The sequence below is a fragment of the Prionailurus bengalensis genome, chromosome X (genome assembly GCF_016509475.1).
Source record: "Prionailurus bengalensis isolate Pbe53 chromosome X, Fcat_Pben_1.1_paternal_pri, whole genome shotgun sequence".
Lineage (NCBI taxonomy): Eukaryota > Metazoa > Chordata > Mammalia > Carnivora > Felidae > Prionailurus > Prionailurus bengalensis.
The window spans coordinates 33,833,566-33,856,853 of NC_057361.1; the positions used below are offsets into that span (position 1 = coordinate 33,833,566).

The following is a 23,288-nucleotide window of genomic DNA, read 5'->3' on the forward strand; positions in this document are numbered from 1 at the left end:
GTTTCGGGAAAGCAGTTTTTACCTTGCCTCTGGCCCTCCAAAGGCCTCCTGAATTTGCCCAGGTAGTTTCTCTACCTGGGAACAGAATTTCTGCTCCCTCAGTATCAAGGATGGGTTGATAATGAGGGTTAGAAATAAATGAGATGTCAATCCTCACTGGGTTGGGTTTCATTTTGTCGTAGCTAAAGTGAAATCACAAGAAGGGGGAATTCAAACTTTCGAAAATTCCATTTGATGATTCTGAACAGGTAGAGAAGATATTTAAAGACAGCCTGGCAAGTTACAACATTTAGATGTGCATTGCTTTAGACATCAACTGATAATTATTTAAATGCCGCTATGCTACAACCTGAATGAAAATTAAATGTCATTTCATTCTGAGTCAGAAACATCCTTGAGAGACTAAAGCACCACGTAAAGTCTTCATATGCTTTCTCTTGTCTTTTTTTTTTTAATGTTTATTTATTTTTGAGAGAGAGACAGAGAGACAGAGCATGAGCAGGGGAGGAAGACACAGAATCTGAAGCCGGCTCCAGGCTCTGAGCTGTCAGCACAAAGCCCGACGCGGGGTTTGAATCCACGAACCTTGAGATCGTGATCTGAGCCGAAGTCGGATGCTCAACTGACTGAGCCACCCAGCCATCCCTCCTTCTATGTCTTTTCTAATAACTTCTCATTTTATTTAGGGCAAGAAGTTATGAATAACTTGGTAAACAACTTCGCCTTCGGCTATGCAAATTCATATGCCTCCCATGTCATGCTTCAATGGAGTGTGAATTTACAAACCTTAATACGCTAATCCTAAATTGAATAATTACCATATTTTACTGCGTCTAAGTTACAATCAATTTTGAGATGCATCCCAATTTCAGGGATATTAAAATGTAAACAAATATGCTTCCTAAAATTGATAAAGTATATACATGTTCTGATAAAATGGAAGCTGCTTTAAATGCATTTGAGGTGCCTATTTTCATTTGCTAAGTTTTTAAAAATAATCCTTTTAACTTCTGTTACGATAGATGATAGAAGACATACATTTATAATTGAGATGAACATTTCACAGCTTTGGGGGAATCACAAAAGATGAGTATACAGTACCTGCCCCCTGCTGGTCAAATCTAGCTGGCAATCTCATCCTAGAAAGTATGTATTTTTTTTAGGGGCACTTGGGTGGCTCAGTCGGCTGAGCGGCCAACTTCGGCTCAGATCATGATCTCCCAGTTCATGAGTTTGAGCCCCACAATGGGCTCTGTGCTGATGGCTCAGAGCCTGGAGCCTGCTTCGGATTCTGTGTCTCCCTCTCTCTGCCCCTCCCCCGCTCATGCTCGCTCGCTCTCTCTCTCTCTCTCTCTCTGTCTCTCAAAAATAAATAAACATTAAAAAAAATTTTTTAATAAATAAAAAAGAAAGTATATATATTTTTTGTTAATTTAAAGCAGAAAAGGATGGGCTGAGAAAAGGAGATAGATTTCAATGCAAAATTGTACAGTGCTTCCTTATTTTCTTGGGGTGACATTGTCAGAGTGAAGAGATACATTTAGCCTCTGTGTCATGGAAAGTAAACATCTGGAAGACATGCTGGGTTTTCTGTATTTAACCATCCGTACCGCCATTGTGAGCAAATGTGCTCTAAATTAGATTATCTGGGTGAAGGCTCTCAGAGCTTCCCAGAGCCAGCTTATGTCCGGGCTAACAGTGATTAGCTGAAACTGGCCTAGTTTTTCAGAAGCAGTGCTCTTCCAAACTAGAAACAAGAAAAAAATCAATCATTAAAAATAACAGCGAATGTTTACGGAACCAACTTACCTGCCCACCCCATGCATTATGTCACTGACTTCTCACGGCCACCCACGAGACTGAGTATTGTTGTTAACATCCCCATTTATATACCAGGAAGTATTTCCTCTCTTGTGGAATTTCTCCACGGTCTGGGATTTTCAGACATGATCACATATTTTTTAATTATCTTAATAAGCCAAACACGTCTGGGTGTCTGCCTGCTGCTGACCCGGTAAGTTTCCTCCCAACACGTACATTCTTTTGGGGTCGCCTGGTACAGCTTCGCCATCGATCCCTGAAGAGCAGATTCTGCTGCACCCTCAAGCATGCTGCCCTCATATTCAGCTGAGGAGACCAGCTAGCCTGCCTTTCAGCAGATGTTCCACAAACCTAAGCCTATAATTACACAGCCATGGCCCTCATTGGTTTCTAGAAGCGATCATAAATTTCCATGAATGAACACAGTTACTGTAGAAACGTAATTGCAATTCCCTGTTGAGTCAGGATGACCGCAGAGCCAGTTACTGTGTGGAAGCCCTAAAACTTCTGGGAGAACCCAGGCCATGCACAGGAGACATCTGACCAACTGTTCCCCTTCTCAGGGCTCTAGCTGCCCCTCTGCATATAAAGTATCAGAAACAAACATATTTCACTGTATCACCTACTATTTATTGGGGAAGCTTGGGAATCCTTAACACATCTAACCAGGTAGGTGGTGGAAATAAGAAAGAGGTTCAAAAGGACAGTGTCCTGGCCAGCAGGTCACTTTTTTCCAAGAGAAAAAAAAAAACCCTTTTAAACTGAGGCTATAAAGTAACTGCATCCTCAAATGTTTCCTTAAATAGTGTTTCCCACCAGAGAGCCATGTTTGAAGATGGCGTATGATTAACAGGCGCTTCAGAGCATGGCAATACCTTTATCAGACACTGCGGGACCTGAGGTGGAGTCCCCTCTCTCTGCCTCATTCTAAGGCAAGATGATGGTCTTAACCCAAGTAAAAGGTTGTCATGGCTCCTCACAGAAACAGACTCTTCACTGTCCCTTTCCCGACTTCCTACGTACAAATTGGCTTTCTACCTGCTGCTTCTCCCACCATGAAGTTTATTTATTTATTTCTTGGGGGGGACAGCAAGAGGGGGAGAGAGAGAGAGAATCCCAAGCAGGCTCTGAGATGTCAGCTGTCAGTGCAGAGCCCCATGTGGGGCTCGATCCCAGGAACTGTGAGATGGTGGCCTGTGCCAAAATCAAGAGTCAGGCGCTTAACAGAATGAAGCACCGAGGCACCCCACTTCTCTCACCTCTTTCATCCCCTGATCTTTCACACCAACTTCCTCTCACTCTGTACAGTCAGTGTGGCTGGGACTGGTTAGTTACCTACTCTCTGATCCCCTTTTTTGTAGTCAAAGGAGTCTGCCTGGGCCTTTGGCCTTCTAGAAGAAAGACTACATTTCCCAGCCTCCTTTGAAGTTAGGCGTGGTCATGTGATGGGCTCCACCAGTGGGCTATGAGGAAAAGTGACCTGTGCAACTTCTGGGTTGTGCTTTTAAAAAGGGTGGGAAGAGCGCACCTTTCCCTTTTTCCTCCCTCCTCTACCCTGGTTTGAATGTGGATATATGGTGGGGGAGCTATAGCAGCCATCTTAGACCGAAGAACAAGTGAGGAGGAGTTGGGCCTCGGATACTGCCCAAGGCTGCTTAAGCATAAACGTTTATAGGAGAATAGAACCTGTATCTCATTTAAAGCATTATGATTTTAGCCTTGTTAATAGTGGCCGAACAGGTACATAAGCAATCACACCTGTTTTTTTTCAAACTTCTTCATCTTGTATGGCATCTTCCAAGATGTATTTAATTAATGATTTCTAAGCACTTTTTTTTCAAACAAAGAATATTGTGGTGAATTTCTGGCAAAGATGGCTACTCATAATCCCCTTATATATATTCAGCACCTCCTACCAAGAGGTAGAGTCTATTTCCCCTCCCTCTGAATCTGCACCAGCCTTGTGACTCACTTTGACTAAGAGAATGTAAGGGAAGTAAATCTATGCCAGTCCCAAGTCTGGGCCCTTAACAGAGTCTGGCACCTTCTACTTTTGCTATCTTGGGAACCAGCTGCCATCTAAGGGTCTAATTATCTGACTGGAGAGACCGTGTGGAGAGGACAATAAATTATGAAGAGAGAGAGACAGACAGACACACTCAGCCAAACCCCAGCCAGCACAGCCAACTGAGGTTCCAAACACGTGAGTGAAGCCATCTTGGATCCTTTGTCCCCAGTCACCTCAGCTATTACAATGTCAAACAGAGATGAGCTGTCTCCACTGAGTCCTGCCCAAATCCCCAACCCAAACAACCAGAAGCAATAACATGGTCATTTGAAGCCACTGAATTTTGGGTTGTCCGTTGTGCAGGAATAGATTACTGATACAAATATAAAACAGTTTGAGGCTGGTGACAGAGGAAGGAAGTGGCCACTACATGGGGCACAGGAAGAGAGTAATTCCCAAAGGCAGAACAAACCTGAACTCTGTAAACTTGCCCAACTGTTTGCTTCCCCCAGCTTTAGTATAATATAATCCTTGTGGATGTGTCTCAGAGGTGGTGCTGTTTTTTTGCTATCATATAAAGTATCAGAAAATTTTCCCCAGTGGACGCAAGAGGCAAGAAATGGAGGCAGTGAATTCCACAATTAAAAGTCACCATCTTGAGGGCACTTGGGTGGCTCAGATGGTTGGGCGTCCGACTTCGGCTCAGGTCATGATCTCACAGCTCTTGGGTTCAAGCTCCGCATCGGGCTCTGTGCTGACAGCTCAGAGCCCGGGGAGTCTGCTTCGGACTCTGTGTCTCCCTCTCTCTCTGCTCCTCCCCTGCTCGCTCACTCTCTCTCTCAAAAATAAACAAACATTAAAAAAATTTTTTTTAATTTAAAAAAAGTCACCATCTTCACCAGAAAGATGCCCAACTGAAAATTCATTGGTGGTATGTTTATATTATACAAGGTCACTACGAGTTTACCTGTTGAGGCCAGGTAAAATGTGGATCAGTATCTCAATCCAACGAGTCGTTTCAAAGCTAAACTAGCTTCCTGAAGGTTTGCCAAAGGATGTGTGCTTGTCAACCCAGGAAAAATGTAGCATAATTTAAGATCACTGATAACGATGCACTGACACATTTATTCTTAGCCCCATAATGTGTGTATCTTCAACTGAATCTCTGGAAGTAAGGCAGGGCAGTCTATCGAATGTCCCTGTGGGTCAGTGGTTAAGCCCAGCTGTCAGAGAGGTGAGAAGCCACAAAAGCAATCCATCAATGTGCGTATCTGAAATCTCAGAGATGATATTTTATTCGAGAATTTCGTGTGTGCTAAGTCTCAATCTATTCTACTCTGCGGGAAATACAAAAGAAGCAGAGAGAAATTCCAAAAATCAAGTTGGTTTGTACACTGTCCTTTGTTAAAACAACTAAATGGGGGGGGGGGGGGGCGCCTGGGTGGCGCAGTTGGTTAAGCGTCCGACTTCAGCCAGGTCACGATCTCGCGGTCCGTGAGTTTGAGCCCTGCGTCAGGCTCTGGGCTGATGGCTCGGAGCCTGGAGCCTGTTTCCGATTCTGTGTCTCCCTCTCTCTCTGCCCCTCCCCCGTTCATGCTCTGTCTCTCTCTGTCCCAAAAATAAATAAACGTTGAAAAAAAAATTAAAAAAAAAAAACAACTAAATGGGGGCTCTCTGCATGTCAAAAGGTATCGGCTGGGTCTTCATTATCGGTGATTTTTAATTTTCTTTAATGTTTATCTCTTCCTCTTTTTGCTCAGGGAAAAGTGTTGGTCTCAGGGAGAAGTCACACATCAACTCAAAATCTGGCATCTAGATGAGGGCTTGCTTGTAATTCTAACTGTCCATTGTTCTATCTAAATGCCAATGTAACCAAAAATAACTAAAAATGGAAAGAAAGAAAAAAAATTCCCTAAAAACAATAGTTGTTTAATTCCAAGGTTTTTTTCATATACCTATGTACCTAGATATAGATATAGATCAATGGAAGTTGTGGCTCTTTAGTTTAACCCTCCTGCAATTGCAGCAGGATTTTTCTCCTGCATTGACTTCTTTCTCTCCATATCTGTTTTGGAAATAACCATGGACTTGAGTCCACTGCCAGAGTGCGGTCTGCCTAAGAGAATTAATTTTAACTCATGGTACTTTCAAATTAGCCAGACCACAGAACTGACCACCTCAGAGTCAAAAGCATGGCCAGTGTTCTCTCCTCCCTCCAGGACTGGAGGAGAGCTGGGACCATTTTCTCAGCACTCAGCAAAGCTCCGGCCAAGACGCGCTGCTGGAAGTTGTGCGGAAATTTGGGAACTACTCAGCCACCGTGGGTCAGCATCTAAAATAGGCTGAGGCTCTGAGCTATGCTCAAGGACCCTCTACACATGAACAAAGTTATTAAGCTAATTTAATACATTTAAAGCCAACAGAGTCCATGACATCCCTGGAGTAAAAGTCACTGGGGACAAACTCCAGCTTCTCTGTCACCAAAATTAACGAAAGAAGTGCCTGCTGGCTTTGTCTGTTTGTCTCTTTTTCCTGGGAGCTCTATGCTCTCCTGTGGCTCACTGGTCCCCTTTTCGCCTCTCCCACCTCATTGTATGCACAATATCCCTTCCCCCGCCCAGTATGCCTGAACCTTGCCCTGGAAAACTCTAAGATAGATTCCCTGCAACTGGGGTTCATTTCTTAGTCCTTTCTCTCTCCCTCTGGGAAGGTTCCAGCCCCATCTGGTCCAGCTTAAGCCATGCCTGTTGCTTTTTGAGAACAATCAGCATTTTCTTTCCATTGTTGCACACGATCTGGACACCTGAACAGTGTGATCCCTAGAGAACTCATCGCCAATGCTTGCTTAGCAGAAAGATTTTCAAACATCTCCTTTCCTCCCATCACCTCCGTCCTTTCCGACATGAGGGAGGAGAGATTTAAAATTTGGGTGGCTGTTCTGAAGAGCTAGCTTGCACAGAGCAAGTCACAGGGGAGATACTGAAACCAACACCTGTGAGAGGTCCTGCTGACTTGACCGCCTGGCCTTAGGTCATGTCCTTCAAGAGGTGTGTGTCCTCAGCACCACTCTACCTGCATCGGTTGACCAGGACTGCTCTGCCATCTTCTCACCGAGAACTACTGTGACTCAGGGGGAGAAGTCCAAACCCTCGGAGAAAAGTTGCTGAACCAAATATCCCGTTGCTACTCAGTTTTTCTGTAATCTCCCTTTTACCACCTGGACTGAAGGTCTCAACATTCTATCTCCCAGACTCTTTTTGCCTGCTGGGTGCCAGATAAGTTTGCAAACAGGAGGCACCTGTCAGAGAACAGAAGGCAAGAAGAAGGTGGAGCTTCAGGGAGGGTTTCCTGGACTCCTGAACTATCGGCAGGAGTGTGGGCTCCTGATTTCACCCTCATCGACGATGGCATCAGTTCCAGAAATGTCAGCAATAAGGCCAGGCTTATGAACTTTGGGTGACAACACCATGGCACCATTTGCTCCTCCAGCTCTTTTTATATTTTTTAACCAAATCCCTGTGTTAAAGTCTCCTCCATTTGAAATACCTAGCATGGTTTCTGTTTTCCCAATTACTGACCAATACGAACTCCTACCTAAAACATAGAAAAAGAGAAGCCTAGAATCAATCTGAGTCTGTTATCTGGGTTTATTTGGACCTGTTGCTCTCGGCAAATGGATACAAGGTATGGTCCAGGCTGTGACTCTGACCTAGAAGGGTTCATATCACATCTTGGGCAAGATCCCTCGGCTATAGCTCAGTACCCACAGAACTGAAGAGCGAGAATGGCTGCCAGGGAAGACCATGGACAGAGGTGCCGTCCTGAAGACAGCCCTGGGACTGAGGCCAGAGTTGTTACTGTTATATTTCTGCCCCCAGAGGGTAGCATCCAATTTCAGTCTTGCTCCTGAAGTATATGTCCCAGACAATGAACAGTCAGGAACGAGTCCTTGGCATAAGGCACATTCGCAGACTGAGCTGACCAGTTCTCCGGAGGACGGGCAGATACCAACAAGGGAGGAGCCAAGCGCCTATGGCAGTTGCTTTAGCACGTCAGTGCCAGAGGTATCTCTGGATCCAGGAACTTTGGGCCTGAGAGCCTGGAGACACAGGCTTGGCTCTATACAACCTTGCTTATGTCAGGTGACCTCTCAGGCCTCATCTGTAGAATAGGGGAAGGGACTAGAATATTCTGTAAGGGTGGGTCCTGGCAGCTCTAATGGTTCATAAGTAAATGATCCTCTGGGAGAGTGGTTCTCAACCACTTGGAGGGAGCTTTGGAAAAATACCAGGGCCCCAGTGATTCAGATTTAAATAGAAGCCAGAGTTGAAAAACCACTGTCCCAGAGCAGTCTGCCTCGGTATTTAAAGGGCACAGGAATCCCCTGGGGATCTTATTCACATGTGGATTTTCATCTGCCAGGTGTGGGATGGGTCACAAGATTCTACATTTCTAACAAGCTTCCTGCTGGTGCTAACACTGCTGGTCCAAGGGCACTATTTCTGGCATAAAGGTATTAAAGTTCTTCCCATATTTGATATTTTTTTTAACGTTTATTAATTTTTGAGAGAGAGAGAGAGACAGTGCGAGAGAGGGAGGAGCACAGAGAGAGGGAGCCACAGAATCCGAAGCAGGCTCGAGACTCCGAGCTGTCAGCACAGAGCCGGATGTGGGGCTCGAACTGGTGAACCACGAGATCATGACCTGAGCCAATGTCAGACACTTAACCGACTGAGCCACCCAGGCGCCCCCCCCCCCCAAGTTTGATATTCTTAAGGCAGATTCTCAAACTTCAGAGCATGAGAATCCCCTGGAGGGCCTAAGAAAATGCCAATTGCTAGACCCCCACCCCAGATCTGCTGAATTAGAATCTGCATTTTCACCAAGGTTTCCAGGTGATTCCAATGCACTTTAAAGTTTGAGAAGTACTGCCTTACACCAGGGGCTCTCTTTCAGCCCTTCAGAATGCCCCGGGGGCTCCTTAAAGTGCAAAGCACTGGGCCCCACTCCCAGAGCCTCTGATTCAGCAGATCTGGGGCAATGCCAAGAGTTTGCCTTTCTAAAGAATTCCCAAGTGCTTCTGTAGCTCCCAGGGGCACACCTTAAGAACCATTGCTCAACAAACCCAGAGTCAGGTAACATTTCCAAATCCCAGCTTAGCAAAGGGAGTGCCTGCTGACTGACCATCCCATCGCAGTCTACAACAAATGAACTCCGTCTGTCAGCTCAAAGACACACAGATGTTCTCTGTGGGCCTGTCCTGCAAACGTCAACCACTCTGCTCGGTGCTCTAGGGCAGATCCCTGGACTGAAGCAGCACCCCTGACAGCCTGCCGCGGCCTCAGGAGCAAGCCAAGAAAGAGAGGCATCAGATGCAAGCCCCTGGCGGTGAAGTGGGCTCTAGGATAGAGCCTGAGGTTAGGTCTGGGCTAAGCCACAGGACTAGGGATGAAGAGAGCTTCCGGAAGCAAAGCTGGGTACTTATGCTTTACGTTCGGGGTGCTAATGCTTCCTGTAAAATCCACTGTAGGAACCCACTCAAAGTATGCGCTCCTTGAAGATGGGTATTTTCTTACCGACACAGGAGGCTGGGCGGCCGCTCCAGGCCTTGTTGTCCATGCACGTGACCGTCCGCTCCCCTTTCAACGTGTATCCTGGTGAGCAGTAGTACTCACACCGGGAGTTAAAGTAGGCACCATCGACGCACTTAAACCCTCCATTCGCTGGCATGGCCAGAACGGGGCACCGCTTTTCTGAAAAAGAGAAAACCAGACACTCAGCATTTCCTAGTGTTTGTCCATAGAGTCTGAGCCCAGACACTCTGAAAACACAGAGTGCAAAGCCAATTTAAAGATCACAGATAGAGTGGGTCAGTCAGTTAAGTGTCCGACTTCAGCTCAGTTCATGATCTCACTGTGAGTTCAAGTCCTGCATCGGGCTCTGTGCTGACAGCTCGGAGCCTAGAGCCTGCTTCAAATTCTGTGTCTCCCTCTCTCTCTGCCCCTCTCCCACTCATGCTCTATCTCTCTCTGTCTCTCAAAAATAAATAAATGTTAAAAAAAATTTAAAAAGAAGATCACAGATAGAGGGGCGCCTGGGTGGCTCAGTGCGTTAAGCATCCAACTTTGGTTCACGAGTTCAAGCCCCGCGTCTGGCTCTGTGCTGACGGCTCGGAGCCTGGAGCCTGCTTGGGATTCTCTGTCTCCCTCTCTCTCTCTCTGCCCCTCTCCTGGTGGTGCTCTGTCTCTCTCTGCCTCTCAAAACTAAATAAACATAATACAATTTTTAAAAGATCATGGCTAGAACCAGAGAAACCATGGGTGGCTGCTTGTTACAAGGAAGGGGCACACAGTTTCATATCAGACTGGCTTGGATTGGCATCCTAGCTAAGCCAGTGTTTCAGGTCGGGTTCCTCAGAAGCAGACCCTGAGGCGTGGATTTGTGTGCAAGTGATTTAGTGAGAAAGTTCTCCCAAGGGAGACCAGCGAGGGTCGGAGAAGGTAGGACAGGGGAAGGAAGGAGGCCAGGCAAGATGGGATCTCAGGCAAAGTCAGCCTTGGCCTGCCCCCCCCCCCCAGGGGAGCTCTGGAGCAGAGTGACACCGGGGTTTGTCCTGTCTCCACACAAGGAAGTTGGGCACCCATAATCCTTTACCAGTCAGTACTGGGCAGCTCCAGGCCTACTGGGGATGCCCTCCCTGTCAGAACAAAGAGAACAGTCCTCGGAAGGAACACAGTCTCCTCTCTTCCTCTGAAGAAGATCTAACATGCAAGTCAGAAGCTGGGGGATGGACACCCAGAATTGGGAAAACAGGACCCAAGGATATCCGGGCGAAGCACCAAAAATGTCCACTACGTATACAGTCACCCTGTCACATGGTCTGCATAGGCGGGGTCATATGGCTGCAGCCCGGAACCTCAGTTTCCCCAACGATAAAGTTAAGGTACTGGCACCCATGTCAATAGCCTCAATGCAAAAACTGGACATATGTCAAACGCCCAGCATACAACAGGTGCTCAATTAATGGTGGCTGTTTCGAATAACAATGGCACCTGAAATGTGCTTCAACAATGCTGTACCTCTGGCAGCTGCCTGAATGTGATGTGACTTCTCCTCCAGCTAAAAGTGAGCCCCTGAAACGCTCTGCCCATCTTCTTTCTCCCCTGATGCACGGTCCCTTTCCTGGAATAGCATTCTTCAGTAACTTTCCCGGCCGGCCGGCCTCCGTCAGCTCTGCCCTCTGGGTGAACACTTCTTGTCTCCAGGAACACAAGTCCGTGACTTCGTACCTGGTACGTTCTGCACGATTTGCACCCCTGCTCTGCTCTCCGATGCTATTCTGTGAGACCCTTGATGGCAGAGCCTGCGTGTGTCTTATTTGTTTCGAGATCCCCAACACCTTTTCAGGGTCTAGCACATATTGAAACAAAACCTGTCTGCGGAGCAAACCTCTGTTCTCTCCCCCTTTCTTGAACAGCTGATCACACTGTGGTGTCTGAAAGGTGTTCTCTCCCTTCCACCAAATCTCGCAAACCCACTGGCATCTGCTCACAAGGTCAGTTTTTCTCATTAGAGACCACATAACATTCGGTAAAGAAAAAAAAGCTCTAATCTCATCTCAGAGCAAAAGAACCTTGGTGCTGACGGGCCCCAAAAACCCACCCCACCGGGGCCAAGCTACTCACGCTTGCAGATGACCTTGTCGGACCAGCGCCTGTTTGACTGGCAGATGAGCTGGGAAGAACCATGCAGCTCATAGCCCTTCCGGCAGCGAATGTCGCACCTGGTTCCCAGGGCTGTTTTGTAGTATCCTCCTTGAGGGGCCCTGCAGTACACATCCCCATACTTCACCTTGATGGGGGAGCACCATGGGGTGTCTGCAGGTCGCAGAAACAAAGGAGGGGAGAAAAAGGAAATGACATCTTTAGAAAATGTGTCTCCTCATTCTCAAAGTCCCTGGCTGACTGCACTCTATATTTTGGAATCTCTTAAGGAGTCGTTTAAGGTGTCTCTGGGTGGGGAGGTTACGATCACAGGACTAGGTGTCAGACATGTCTGTCTATGGATCCGAGTTCCTCCATTACTAACTGTGTGATCTTGGACAAGTTACTGAACCTCTCTGAGTCAATACCAATACCTCTGTCCCAGGGCTCTTTTAAGGATTAAAAAAAAATAATGCATATCAAACACCTAGCACAGTGCCTAGCACATAGCAAATATTCAATACATGCTTGTTCTTGTTGGCATTTCCCTTGAGGAGATAACATAATTCTTCTTTTGAAGGCATTTGATATCATTGTAAACCCTAACCCCAACCATCCATACATAGTGGCAAGGAAGTCCATAATTGGTTAGGGTTTTTTTTTTCCCAAATCTGCATGCATATTCTCTGTAAAAACTCATAATACTATTTTAACTCATGTGAACAAAGCTGCAATTTCCAAGGTTTTACCACAGGAGATAATTTTGGCTTAAAGTCACAGAACAATCGCTTCCCATAGGGAAGCAACTCCCCTTTTCAGACATCCCCGGTTAGGCCCCATTCAGGTAAGAAAGTGTCACAAATGGTAAAGTTCCCAAATGGCAAAATTCTGGCGTGTTTTGATTTTTGTCTAGTAGTTGCCGGGAGCACAGCTAGGAGAACGCTGACAAATCAGAGCCTCTCCCCTGTGCCTTTGGAAGGTACTTGCTGAAAGCCATAAAATTGTTAGGGCAAGGCTGGCTCATTGGTGGGGAAGTTCCCACAGTGCCCACCTCACAATCTACCACGAGTGGAGCCTGCCTCGCTCCCAATGCCTCCGAGGGGAGCCCCCTCCCCACAGCTGCCAGGCTCCTCTGCACCTGGGCTGTCCGTGAGTGGGGTGCGTGCGCCATCATGTGGCCAAGGAGGACACCTTCTCTGACTTCCCAAGGAATTTTCTGAGGATGTGTTTCTGACTGCTTCTCAGCCATGAAGACCAAGTCATGTTCAGGGCTTGTGCACAGACTGTTTTGGTTTTTTTTTTTCTTTTGTGCTTTCAGAACTTCTTTGGCTAATACTTTCATCATATAATGTTTTTGCAGACAGCTGCCACGTGGGTCCTACAGTCAGGACTCAAGCAAGTATTTCCCGGACTTTCTGGGTAAAAGTCATGTCCTGCAGGCTTGGCCTGAGGCTGATTAAGTTCGACCATGCAGACGCACGGACACAGGCCTCCTGGAGCTTACATCAGGCCTATGGACCTTCCTTGAACAAAGTTTCCTCTTAACACACATTGTATGTGTGAACATTTTTTTTCGTTTTTATTTTGTTAAGTTTTTGTTTGTTTATTTATTTATTTGGGGGGAGGGCAGGGAAAGGAGTCCCAAGCAGGCTCCATGCTGTCAGCACAGAGCCCAATGTGGGGCTCAAACTCACGAAACCATGAGATCATGACCTGAACCGAAACCAAGAGTCAGATGCTCAACCAACTGAGCTACTCAGGTGCCCCATGTGCTAGCAGTTTTAACTAAGAATAATCTGGACCCTGAAGTAAAGTACAAAACAGCATACATGTCTCCATTATTGTCTTCTAGGTATGAAAGAATTCTTGAACCAATTTTAAATGCCTTGGTCCTTTCTTCAGTGATGGCTCCAGGAAAGCCAGGAAACCAGGAGATTTCACGATCACAGGCATTGATATTTCTTCTGTGATCAAATGATCTTAAGATAAACTCTGGGAAAATCCATAGATGCCTACCACTCAAATAAAACTGAGATTTGGAACCTACCGGCTTCTGTGACTACTAGACGTGAGGTCTGCCTGTCTGTCTGTCTCTCTCCCTCCCTCCTTCCCTCTCTCTGCCTTTCTTTTCCAACTCCCATAGGAAAGATCACCTACAAGGACATTCCCAAATGCTCTTGCTGTTTTGTCTCAAAGAAGCACTTTTTACAGTTTGTCAGAGGATTTCCATGGTAACTAAAAAAGATCTTAAAAACGACCTGTTGTTTTACCCCTTTATCATCTTCCCCACCCCTTCTCAACTCCTTCACTGCCTCGTTTCCTTTTAGTTTCCCTGTCTGTCCTGTTCTCCTTCTAGACCGCATTGCTTCTGCGCTCCCCATCTCCGGCCTCCTCCTCTTGCCGACTGGGCCCCTTTCCTGCCTTATTTTCTGCCATCTCACACGCCAAACTGTGGAAGCCTGAGAACTGGCCTCCAGGGAGAGAAAGTGAAGCCCGCACTGGGGGTGGGGGAAGGGTGGTGAGGGAGAAGTGAATACGGGGGACACAGAGGGAGAGGAGGAAAACGTACTGAACTAGTCAAGTGTGGGGGGTGTAATACCAGGCAAGGACAGGAGCCCCAGGCATACATTCTAATTCCATCCTCTCCCAGCAACCCTGGACAATTCACTAAACTTTTCAGGGAATCAGATTCCTCAACTCTAAGCCACAGGAGTGGATTAAATTATTTTCAAAGTCCCATCTAGCTTTGAAGCTGTAGGCTTCAAACTCTGCCTTACTCCTTTCCGATCCCCTGCCCATGCCCGCCTCCTTACTCCTTCTTCTGCCTGCTGAGTGGTCTCTCGTAACCCTTCCAGCTGAAGGCAAAGCCTTTGTGCATTCTGGCTCCCGATCACAACCCCACTGATGTAAAAACGGGAAGAGTGTCCAATTCTTAACTTGCTTTTCACTCAAATGTTGAACACACACCTTCCAGCTTCTGGACTTCTTTTTCAGGAGGGACACGATTTTTGAGGAAGCTAATGTGAAAGCAGCATACCTTCCCTTTAGCACGCATGTTACGGTCGGCTTTGCCACAAATGTACCCAGGACAAGTATTTAAGGCTGGCAGGTACAGTAGAGGATGACTGGGGTATACATACATCACAAATTCACATATTTCAATACAATATTTTCAATGCGATTCCTTTCTGTCCCTCGTTCTGAGTCCTCAAATCCTCCTAGAAGTGCTGGCTGCACATCGAAAGCTGCGCTGTTGTCAACATGTGGGGAAAAAAATCTTGTTTTCATTTATTCGCAGAAGGAATGTTTTGGGGTCATTTTCCAAGAAATCTTCTAAGGAAGATACTGTGACAGTTTCACAGCTCTGCCATAATCATAATTAAAATGTTAGCGACTGACTTGAACTTGAAGTGCACAAAAGCACTAGGAGTTAGAGTGAACTAGCAAGATGTTTAACACAGAGGTTTAGCGAAACAAAGCCCTTACGCTGCTTCAATTAAGACGGGGTTTATTTAGGGAGAACTCTAAATCAGTTATTCAGGAAAGCTTTTTCAGCCCCCCCTTGGCCAAAGCGGTAAGCCTCCCAGTTACCTGGAGTTTCTAGGGTAGACAATGTCTTAGAGCAGATGAGTGAGAAGCCAATCTCTGGACACAGAGCTTCAAACATCTGGATTTCACACCTGAATGCAATGTTGGCTAGCTGAAGGACTCTGGGCAACTCACCTGCCCTCTCTAATCTGTGGTTCCTTCATCTATGAATAAGGAATAACAAGATTATCTCAACATGCCCTTCCCCTTCCCTCCATTCATGTGACTGCGCAATGGCATTCCAAGCAAGAGAATCAAAAGCAACGCTTGCCACATTCTGGGAACACAATAAATGTCGTTTACATTTTCCTTTCTTCCTTCTTTCACTTATTGAGTATATACTCTGTGCCGGACACTGTGCAGGGGCCTGGTTAACAATGGTTTGCCTCTAAAGTGTTATGACTTGAAAAAAAAAAAAAACTGGGGTGCTGGCCTGGCTCAGTCAGAAGAGCATGTGACTCTTGATCTCGGGGTTGTGAGTTTGAGTCCCAAGTTGGGAGTAGAAATTATTAAAATAAACCTGACAATAAAAACAATTTCCTAAGACATATTTATTCTTAAACACTCATATTTTAGCCATGAGGGGAGGATGAACACTGGGAACGATGAGCTGAGGGCACTGGGCAACTCTACTGCACAAGGGAAGGATCACATGTGCACATATGTGTTTTAGGAAGATTGTTCAAGAAGGGACTCAAGGAAAAAAACATTTTTTTAAACCCTCAGTTAATTAAGAAGTGTTAGGAATTGGAATATCTCCTTACCCCAAACACCTAATTAACAAGAGTGTCCTTTTTTGATTGGTTAGTTCCTGAGGCAATTCATATACGAGCTGTGCATAGGAATTAGTATCTGCATTCACAAATCATAAGAAAACGTGGAATGTGGTGGGAAACACAACTGGACAGACACTGGTCATTATATTAGACTGTTCACTCATGTGAAAAACAACCGAAGGACTGGCCGGTACTACCCTGATTCTCTTACAACTTGGACATATCGCGACAGAGTAGGGCAGTGTCCTCTTGCCAGCCTGTGGGCACATTTCTTGGGCAAAAGTTCCGCAACAGAACTTTATTAACCAATTTTTCTTCACATCATCCCTCCACTGAAAAAGGAAGCAGCTTCAGAGAGAAATCACCTAAATGTACCTTCCCTTTTCCCAGGGCTCCCTAAGCGTCAGAGAAATGACTCACCAGTAGAAATATTTGTGGACATACTTACCTGAGCCTGCTTAGAAGTTTCTTGATTAGGCTTTTTATACCTGGTGGGGGGTGGATTGCTGGAAATGTGTAGAGATGGAGTTCTTTATCATTAGAATAAAGTTTCATCTGGCAACACACTCTACTTATCATTTCAGGAGCCAAGCTGGACTCAGAAAGAGCACAGTGAAATGAGCTTATGAAAATCAAGTTTTCCCATTCCCCATTCATCTCAGTACATTAGCAGCACGGGGTCCAGATTCAACCTTAGGTGGTTTACTCTGGACCATTCTGGCTGTAATGTACGAATCAGGCAGAATTCACGGCTTGATTTTCACTTTCATCAGCTAGAGCTTGGCTTTGCAGAAGTAAGGACAGTAAAGAAATTTACGAGAATAAAATGACCACCGCGGTGCTGAAGGACAGCACTTCAGAGAATTCCAAATGCTTTTTCTTTCTTTCGTTTCTCTTCATTTTGTTTTTAAATGGGAGCATATGCTTATTAATTTTTAAATACATTTTTTTCCCCGACAGGTCATTTGAACTTTAATGCATTGTCTGGTCACTTTATTATAGTCTGCTCTGCAGGGCCAAAAGGAAAGTTTTCCTGGCATCAGCAGGTCCCCATTAGCACAAAAGCAAAGCATTCACCTTTATATCTAGCGTGTGAATACCCGACTTCATCGTCTTCTAGCGGTGAGTCTCCAGATCCTACAATAAAAAAGAACAGAAACTGCAGCAAGGAGAGCCACATGATATGGACGAATATTTTGAAGCACTGCTTTGGCAACAGTCATGCAAGAGGGGCTTATTAGAACGCAGAGCCAAGAGTGAAAGCTTCGGTGGCCATTCACGAAGGGACAGGGGCACCTCTCAGAGTGAACCTGGCTGGGCTGAGATTGCCAGAGCCAATCAAAACGAACCTCCGTCTGCTTTGGAATCACCACAAGCCAACTGGAATTCTGGACTCAGGACAGAAAGTCAACTTCACTCTGAGAAGACGCCAATGTATATGAATCTCATGCCAGGGGAGACGCAGTAAAATGTGTGTGACTCAGACATGGCCTACGGTTTCTCCGGCAGTCAAAGAAAACCCAGGAGAACCGAGTGTTTGTGGTACCTGAAAATCAGTCCATCTTGTAAAATGAATTTGGGTGGAGGATAAGGAGGCAAATCAAATGTCTAACCTTAATGACAAAAGAAATGCAAAGCTACTTTGATATATTTGTAGGAAAAGAGGGCCGAAGTCAACAATCTGGACGTTTATTTGGAGCCTCTCACCCAGGCATCACTAAAGTAAAGTTTCTTGATGAGTCTTGCTACCCTTGAAAACCACAGCCTTAGAGGGAAAGTCTGTATTCAATTTTAAAATTTAAACTCATTTAGCAGTTGGAACCAAATCATTTTTAGAATATCCAATACTGAATTCCAGTAAGTGGTACAATCTTAATCTTTAAATTGGTATCAGGACCCAAACTTCAAAACCTTAATCTTAAATTTACATACCTTTCCCTTTAGACTTCCTGGTCTGATCACTGACCATGGAGTTAGCACCATCATGGTCACACATTTACCTAGAGGGACAAGGGCAAGGGCAAGGGCAAGCACACTCTCTATCATGAGGCTTTTCAAATCCCCACACAGGATAAGTGAATGAGTCATGGTCCCTGCTCTAGTTATATTCTGGATGAGAGAGAGCATGGAAATTGAAAGTGGGAAGGTGATGAAGACTGGACCATGTCCATTTGAAAAAAGCCCCTACTCCCCACCTAGGGAAGCCCAATTCTGTGTCTCTCTTTGCTCCAGGTTTCTGGCCACTCAAACAGGTACAAAGTTACGTAAACTATTCCTCACTCAACAGCAAAAAGTGAACGTGAAGACCAGTATTGCCCTTCAGGAAAGCAATCTAGCTACCTGAATCAAAAGCCTATGTTCAAACCCCTTTATCGAGTCACCCACTTCTGGGAATCTATCCCAAGGAAATAATATTAAATATAGGAAAAAAAATTTGCACACAAAGATTTCTTTGCAACGTCACTTATAATAGCAGAAGACTCTAAACAGACCAAATAGTCAATATCATGGTTAAATAAACCACAGCATATTCATTGGATTATACTATAATGGGTCCATTGAAAATAATGTTTATAAAAAGATACAACAGCATGGGAAAAGGTTATAACATTAAGCAAACAATGTGCTATGGCAAAGTTATACAAATGGTGTGATTTATACCAATGTAAAACAACCAAATTCAAAATAAACAATGCTTAGAAGACCTTATGCTAATTGGATGTTTTTCTTCTTTCCCGTCTAAATTTTCTACTATAAACATGTATTACTTTCACAATGGAAAATAAACTTTATTATGCATAGAATTCAGAGAAGCTTAGCTTCCAAAATACATTTTGAATATATTAGAAATGTTTAAGAATCTGCTGTCCCTCTCCTCCCACCCTGCCCCCATTTCTCTCCACATTCAGAGTTGAACTGGATTCCTCAAAGAATTGCTGGATTCTTCAAGTCCATATGGCATAGCTCATATTAAGTTTCAAGAGATCCATTTCATATTAATAGCACTTCCTTCTTCCCCCAAGTTAGCCTGGCCTCCATATCATCTACCTGGGCAGTAAGAGGCTCTGGACTTATATTCCTGGTTCAAAGCAAAGAAGGCAACTGTCACAGGTTGGGTTCTCTGGGAAGTGGCTTGTGAGATGGCGTATAGTGCACAGGAGGTCTATTAGGGATCAACCCCTGTGAAGGGACTAAGAAGGAAACAGGTTTGGACAGAGGGACAAGTCGAGCTTTGATGTCAGCCCAAGGACACCCTCTCAGGTTGGGTATAAATGGCTGAGCCTTTATATTCCTGCCTCCATCAGCCATAGGATATGGCCCACGTTGGAAGGACATGACCACGGGCAAAGCACTCCCAACAGCTGAGGCAGTCTCTGAAGGGGTTGAAAGCTAATGGCTGACCAAGGCCAGCATTGCCTCCAGCTGAGACCACTGGCCCTTCCTTGAAGGAAGATCTGGTCAGGGCAATCCATGACCACCACAACACTTGCTCATTGACAAATAACTTGAGATATGTAAGTGCATGGTGGGGGAGGACACTCCATAGAGAAGGGAAGAGGCTGAGACCTACTGGAGAGGCAGGTGACCCTGGGGTGCACAGTCCCATTTTGCCAGGAGATCAGCATTTTAAGACACATTCGCCACATATTGTTTATTAGAGGGCAAATTAAACATGTGACAATAGGGGAATGAGCAACCAAGTTATCCTCTATCAACAAGCTATTATATACCCACTAATCAAGTTTGCAATAGGGAAATGTGTATGAAATACAGCCAAGGAAAAAAGCAAATACTGCAAACTATATACAGAATGAAGCATAAAACTGAATATACACACACATATACATATAATACTGACCCATGTAGGTCAGATTTGGAATATGATAAGGTAGGAGGACTAGTCAGTGGGGGAAAAGGTCAATAAATATGCTAGGATTAAATGGATATGCATATGAAGAAAAAAATGAGTCCCATCTTGCACCACACCAAAAAAACATTTCCAGAGAGGTTATAGGCCTAAATTTGAAAGCCAAAAATGGGAGAAAAAAATGCTGAATATCTGCATGATCATGAGGTAAGGAAAGACTATTAAACAAAACTTACAAACAATAACCTATAAAGGAAAATACTGCTACGCTTCACCACACTAAAATGTAAAAATTCTGGGGATGTCTGGGTGGCTCAGTCGGTTAAGTGTACGACTTCGGCTTAGGTTATTATCTCACGGTTCATGGGTTTGAGCCCCACACCAGGTTCTGTGCTGACAGTTCAGAGCCTGGAGCCTGCTTCAGATTCTGTATCTCCCTCTCTCTCTCTCCGCCTTTCCCCTGCTTGTGCACTCGCTCACTCTCTCTCTCTCTCTCTCTCAAAAATAAATAAGCTTAAAAAATAAAATAAAATAAAATAAAATAAAATAAAATAAAATAAAATAAAATAAAATAAAACAAAACAAAATAAAATAAAATAAAATAAAATAAAATGTAAAAATTTGCTGTAATAAGAGACACATGAACAAAGTTTAAAGACAAGTCCCAGACTTGGAGAAAATATTTGCAATGCATATAATACAGAATTACTATCCAGGATATATGAAGAGAACAGTCCAATGGAAAGAAATGACAAATATGAACAAGTACTCCTGAATTTAAAGCAAATGGGACAAAATGTTACTAGGAATGACTCCTGAACCTCACTAGTGATCAGGACAATATATATCAAGATACCAATTCACACCATCAGATTGGCACAAATTTAAGTGGCAAGAATGTGTTGATACGGGAAGTCTCAAGTTCTTTTTTTTTTTTTAATATTTATTTTTGAGAGAGAAACAGAGAGACAGAGAGACAGAGTGTGAGTGGAGGAGGGGCAGAGAGAGAGGAAGACATAGAATCTGAAGCAGGCTCCAGGCCCTGAGCTGTCTGCACAGAGCCTGACACGGGGTTCGAACCCATCAACCTACTGAGCCACCCAGGCACACTGGGAACTCTCAAGTTCCGCTGGTGGAGTACAACTGGTACTACTAGGGTGAAGAGAAGCTTTGCGCTGCGTTTGAAACTAACCCTTCAAATCAGCCATTCCACGTCTAGACATATGCCTCAGGAAAAAGAAAAGAGAAAACCTTGATAATGAGCTGAAAGGAGACAGAGATGGTTCACATGACCTCCCTGAACACAGCGCTCTCCCTGGCAGGGGTAAAGCAACCATTTTCTTTTCTTCATTTGTTTCTTTGGATGGCTGGCTCAAACCCAAAGTCAAGCATTCTCACTACTGCTTTTACTTAAATTAGAGACTGCAAGGCAGACATTTCAGATTATCTCAATTCAGAATCCTGGCAGAGGTTACCTTTATTAGCATCTTGATTAGCAGCTCACTTACATTGGTCCATCCCCCTCCGCCTAGATCCCAACCCACCATATCTGTCTCCCTAGCACTGACAGGCGGCAAACGGCAAATGGATTTTGCATACTGCAATAACAAGTACGCCAGGGAAGAGGGAGCCCCGCAAAAGCAAGAAGGATCTGTGTTCGCCAAAGGCTGCTGTCAGCCTGTCAGCCATTCTCCTCTTTCTTCTCGCTAAAAGACCCCCAGGTTGTGTTCAGCAGCAGTGTGCCCGTCCCCAGGAGATGAACTATAATGGCTGTAAGTCGGGAATTCCCCTTTGCCAACGACTGTTCCAAGGGTAGGCAAGAAACCCAGTATTGGCCAATGGCAAGTAAAAAGAAGTCTGATTTGGGGGGACGGGGCATATGGGAAAGATTTTCTCCTTGATAAAAGAGAGAACCGCACAAGTAGAAAACTCTTTTGCCCTCTTTTCTCTCCTCCTGTTTTGGAAGCTATTGTGTAAGGATGACTGCCTAAAGCTATGGCAGCCATTTTGCAACCATGAGGTAAGATGTGGCAACTCCTAAAGATTTTCAGCTGAGGATGAAAGAGTGGAAGGATAACAAGAATCTGGGGTCTGTAATGACCTTATTGGGCTACTAAATCAACTTAGACATCTTCCCTCCATACTTCCTGTTAGGTCAGTAATAAACGTCCTTTCAATTTAAGGTTCTATGAGTAGCATTGTTTAGTACTCGCAGCTGAGTGCATCCAAACTGAAGGGAAAATTTACTGCCTATTACCGATAGGGGATAAAAGAAGTGGAAAGAAAATAAATGGATATTAGCCATCCCTCTCCAAAAGTGTCCAGTTTATATTCAGCCTAAATGCATACATCAGTTTCCATACAAAATAATGACCAGTCTACAAAAGGAACATACTGAACAATACGATAGGACGGACCAAAGATGAACATGTTGTTCAGCGGCTTTTACTTCTAGAGTTTAATAAGCAGTAGAAGAGATTCATACATATTGGGGATGTTCCATAGGGTTACAATGAAAAGAAAGGAAGGAAGAAACAGACAGAGGGTGGGGAGGAGAGAAGGAGGCTCCCTAACACATTCTTCGTTATTTAGGAAAGTCTATTCCTTTAGAATTCTGGTTAACTGAGGTTTTATTATGACAACCATTAATCAGTCCTCATATGGTTCAGATTACCACTCTTTGGAAAGAATGCTTCATTGCTTCTTCCACACAAATACAAATTCTACATTGGCTCAGAAATCAGAAACTCGGTGCCATGAAGGATTCTGTCCCTCAGCCATACCTGGAGCCAATCCCATTTATAATTCTGCTCTCCTTGCAGAAACTTCATCTAATTCAACAGATTTCCAAAGAAATAGCCACTTTTCTCCCCCACAGTTCAAATAAGGGTCTTCCTGGTCTACTGAATCCCATGCTATCATTCTGAATGTCCCATGTATTACTGAGGCACCAAATCACCCTTAAGACATATCTGTTATGTGTATTAGAGTTACAACAGGGCTTTAGATTTTATTTATTTTTATTTATTTTGAGAGAGCATGCTCGTACTCTTGTGTGAGTAGCGGAGGGACACAGAGAGAGGGAGAGAGAGAGAAACCCAAGCAGGCCCCACACTGTCAGCTCAGAGCCCCATGTGGGGCTCAATCTCATGAACCCATGAGATCACAACCTGAGCCGAAATCAGGAGTCGGACAATGAACTGAGCCACCCAGACGTTCCGGGGATTTAGATTTTAGAAGGCTGGTAGAATGTTCCTTCTACCACCCTAAAAGTTTTCTCGTGGTTGTGGGAGGGGAGCATTTGCGACTAATGAAAATGTAGCCAATTTGCTAAAACTATATACTTCTTTATTGATTGTGATACAGGATCCAAATTGAAAGATTTGCTGGTTCTATGTTATAGTTTTAATTTTTAGTTCAAAGGGTTGGGTTTATGTTTCAGTTATTTTGAAGACAGCTCTGCATTCTTTTTTTTTTTTTTAATTTTTTTTTTCAACGTTTATTTATCTTTGGGACAGAGAGAG

At 44.6% G+C, this 23,288-nt stretch overlaps 1 protein-coding gene across 3 annotated transcripts in view; it reads right to left on the reverse strand.

Moving 5' to 3' along the window:
- SRPX (sushi repeat containing protein X-linked) overlaps positions 1–23,288 on the reverse strand; it is a 112,457-nt gene that overhangs the window by 44,013 nt on the left and 45,156 nt on the right. The window contains exons 1-4 of one of the 3 annotated variants that reach the window (XM_043570453.1): positions 17,829–17,880; positions 16,974–17,033; positions 11,515–11,706; positions 9,406–9,582 (exon numbers count right to left, since the gene is read on the reverse strand). In XM_043570453.1, the coding sequence (XP_043426388.1) occupies positions 9,406–9,582; positions 11,515–11,706; positions 16,974–17,033; positions 17,829–17,865 (466 nt within the window). In that variant the 5' untranslated portion in view covers positions 17,866–17,880. Of the gene's footprint in view, positions 1–9,405; positions 9,583–11,514; positions 11,707–16,973; positions 17,034–17,828; positions 17,881–23,288 lie in introns of those variants that run through there. The other 2 variants (XM_043570452.1, XM_043570454.1) reach the window with 2 other exon arrangements.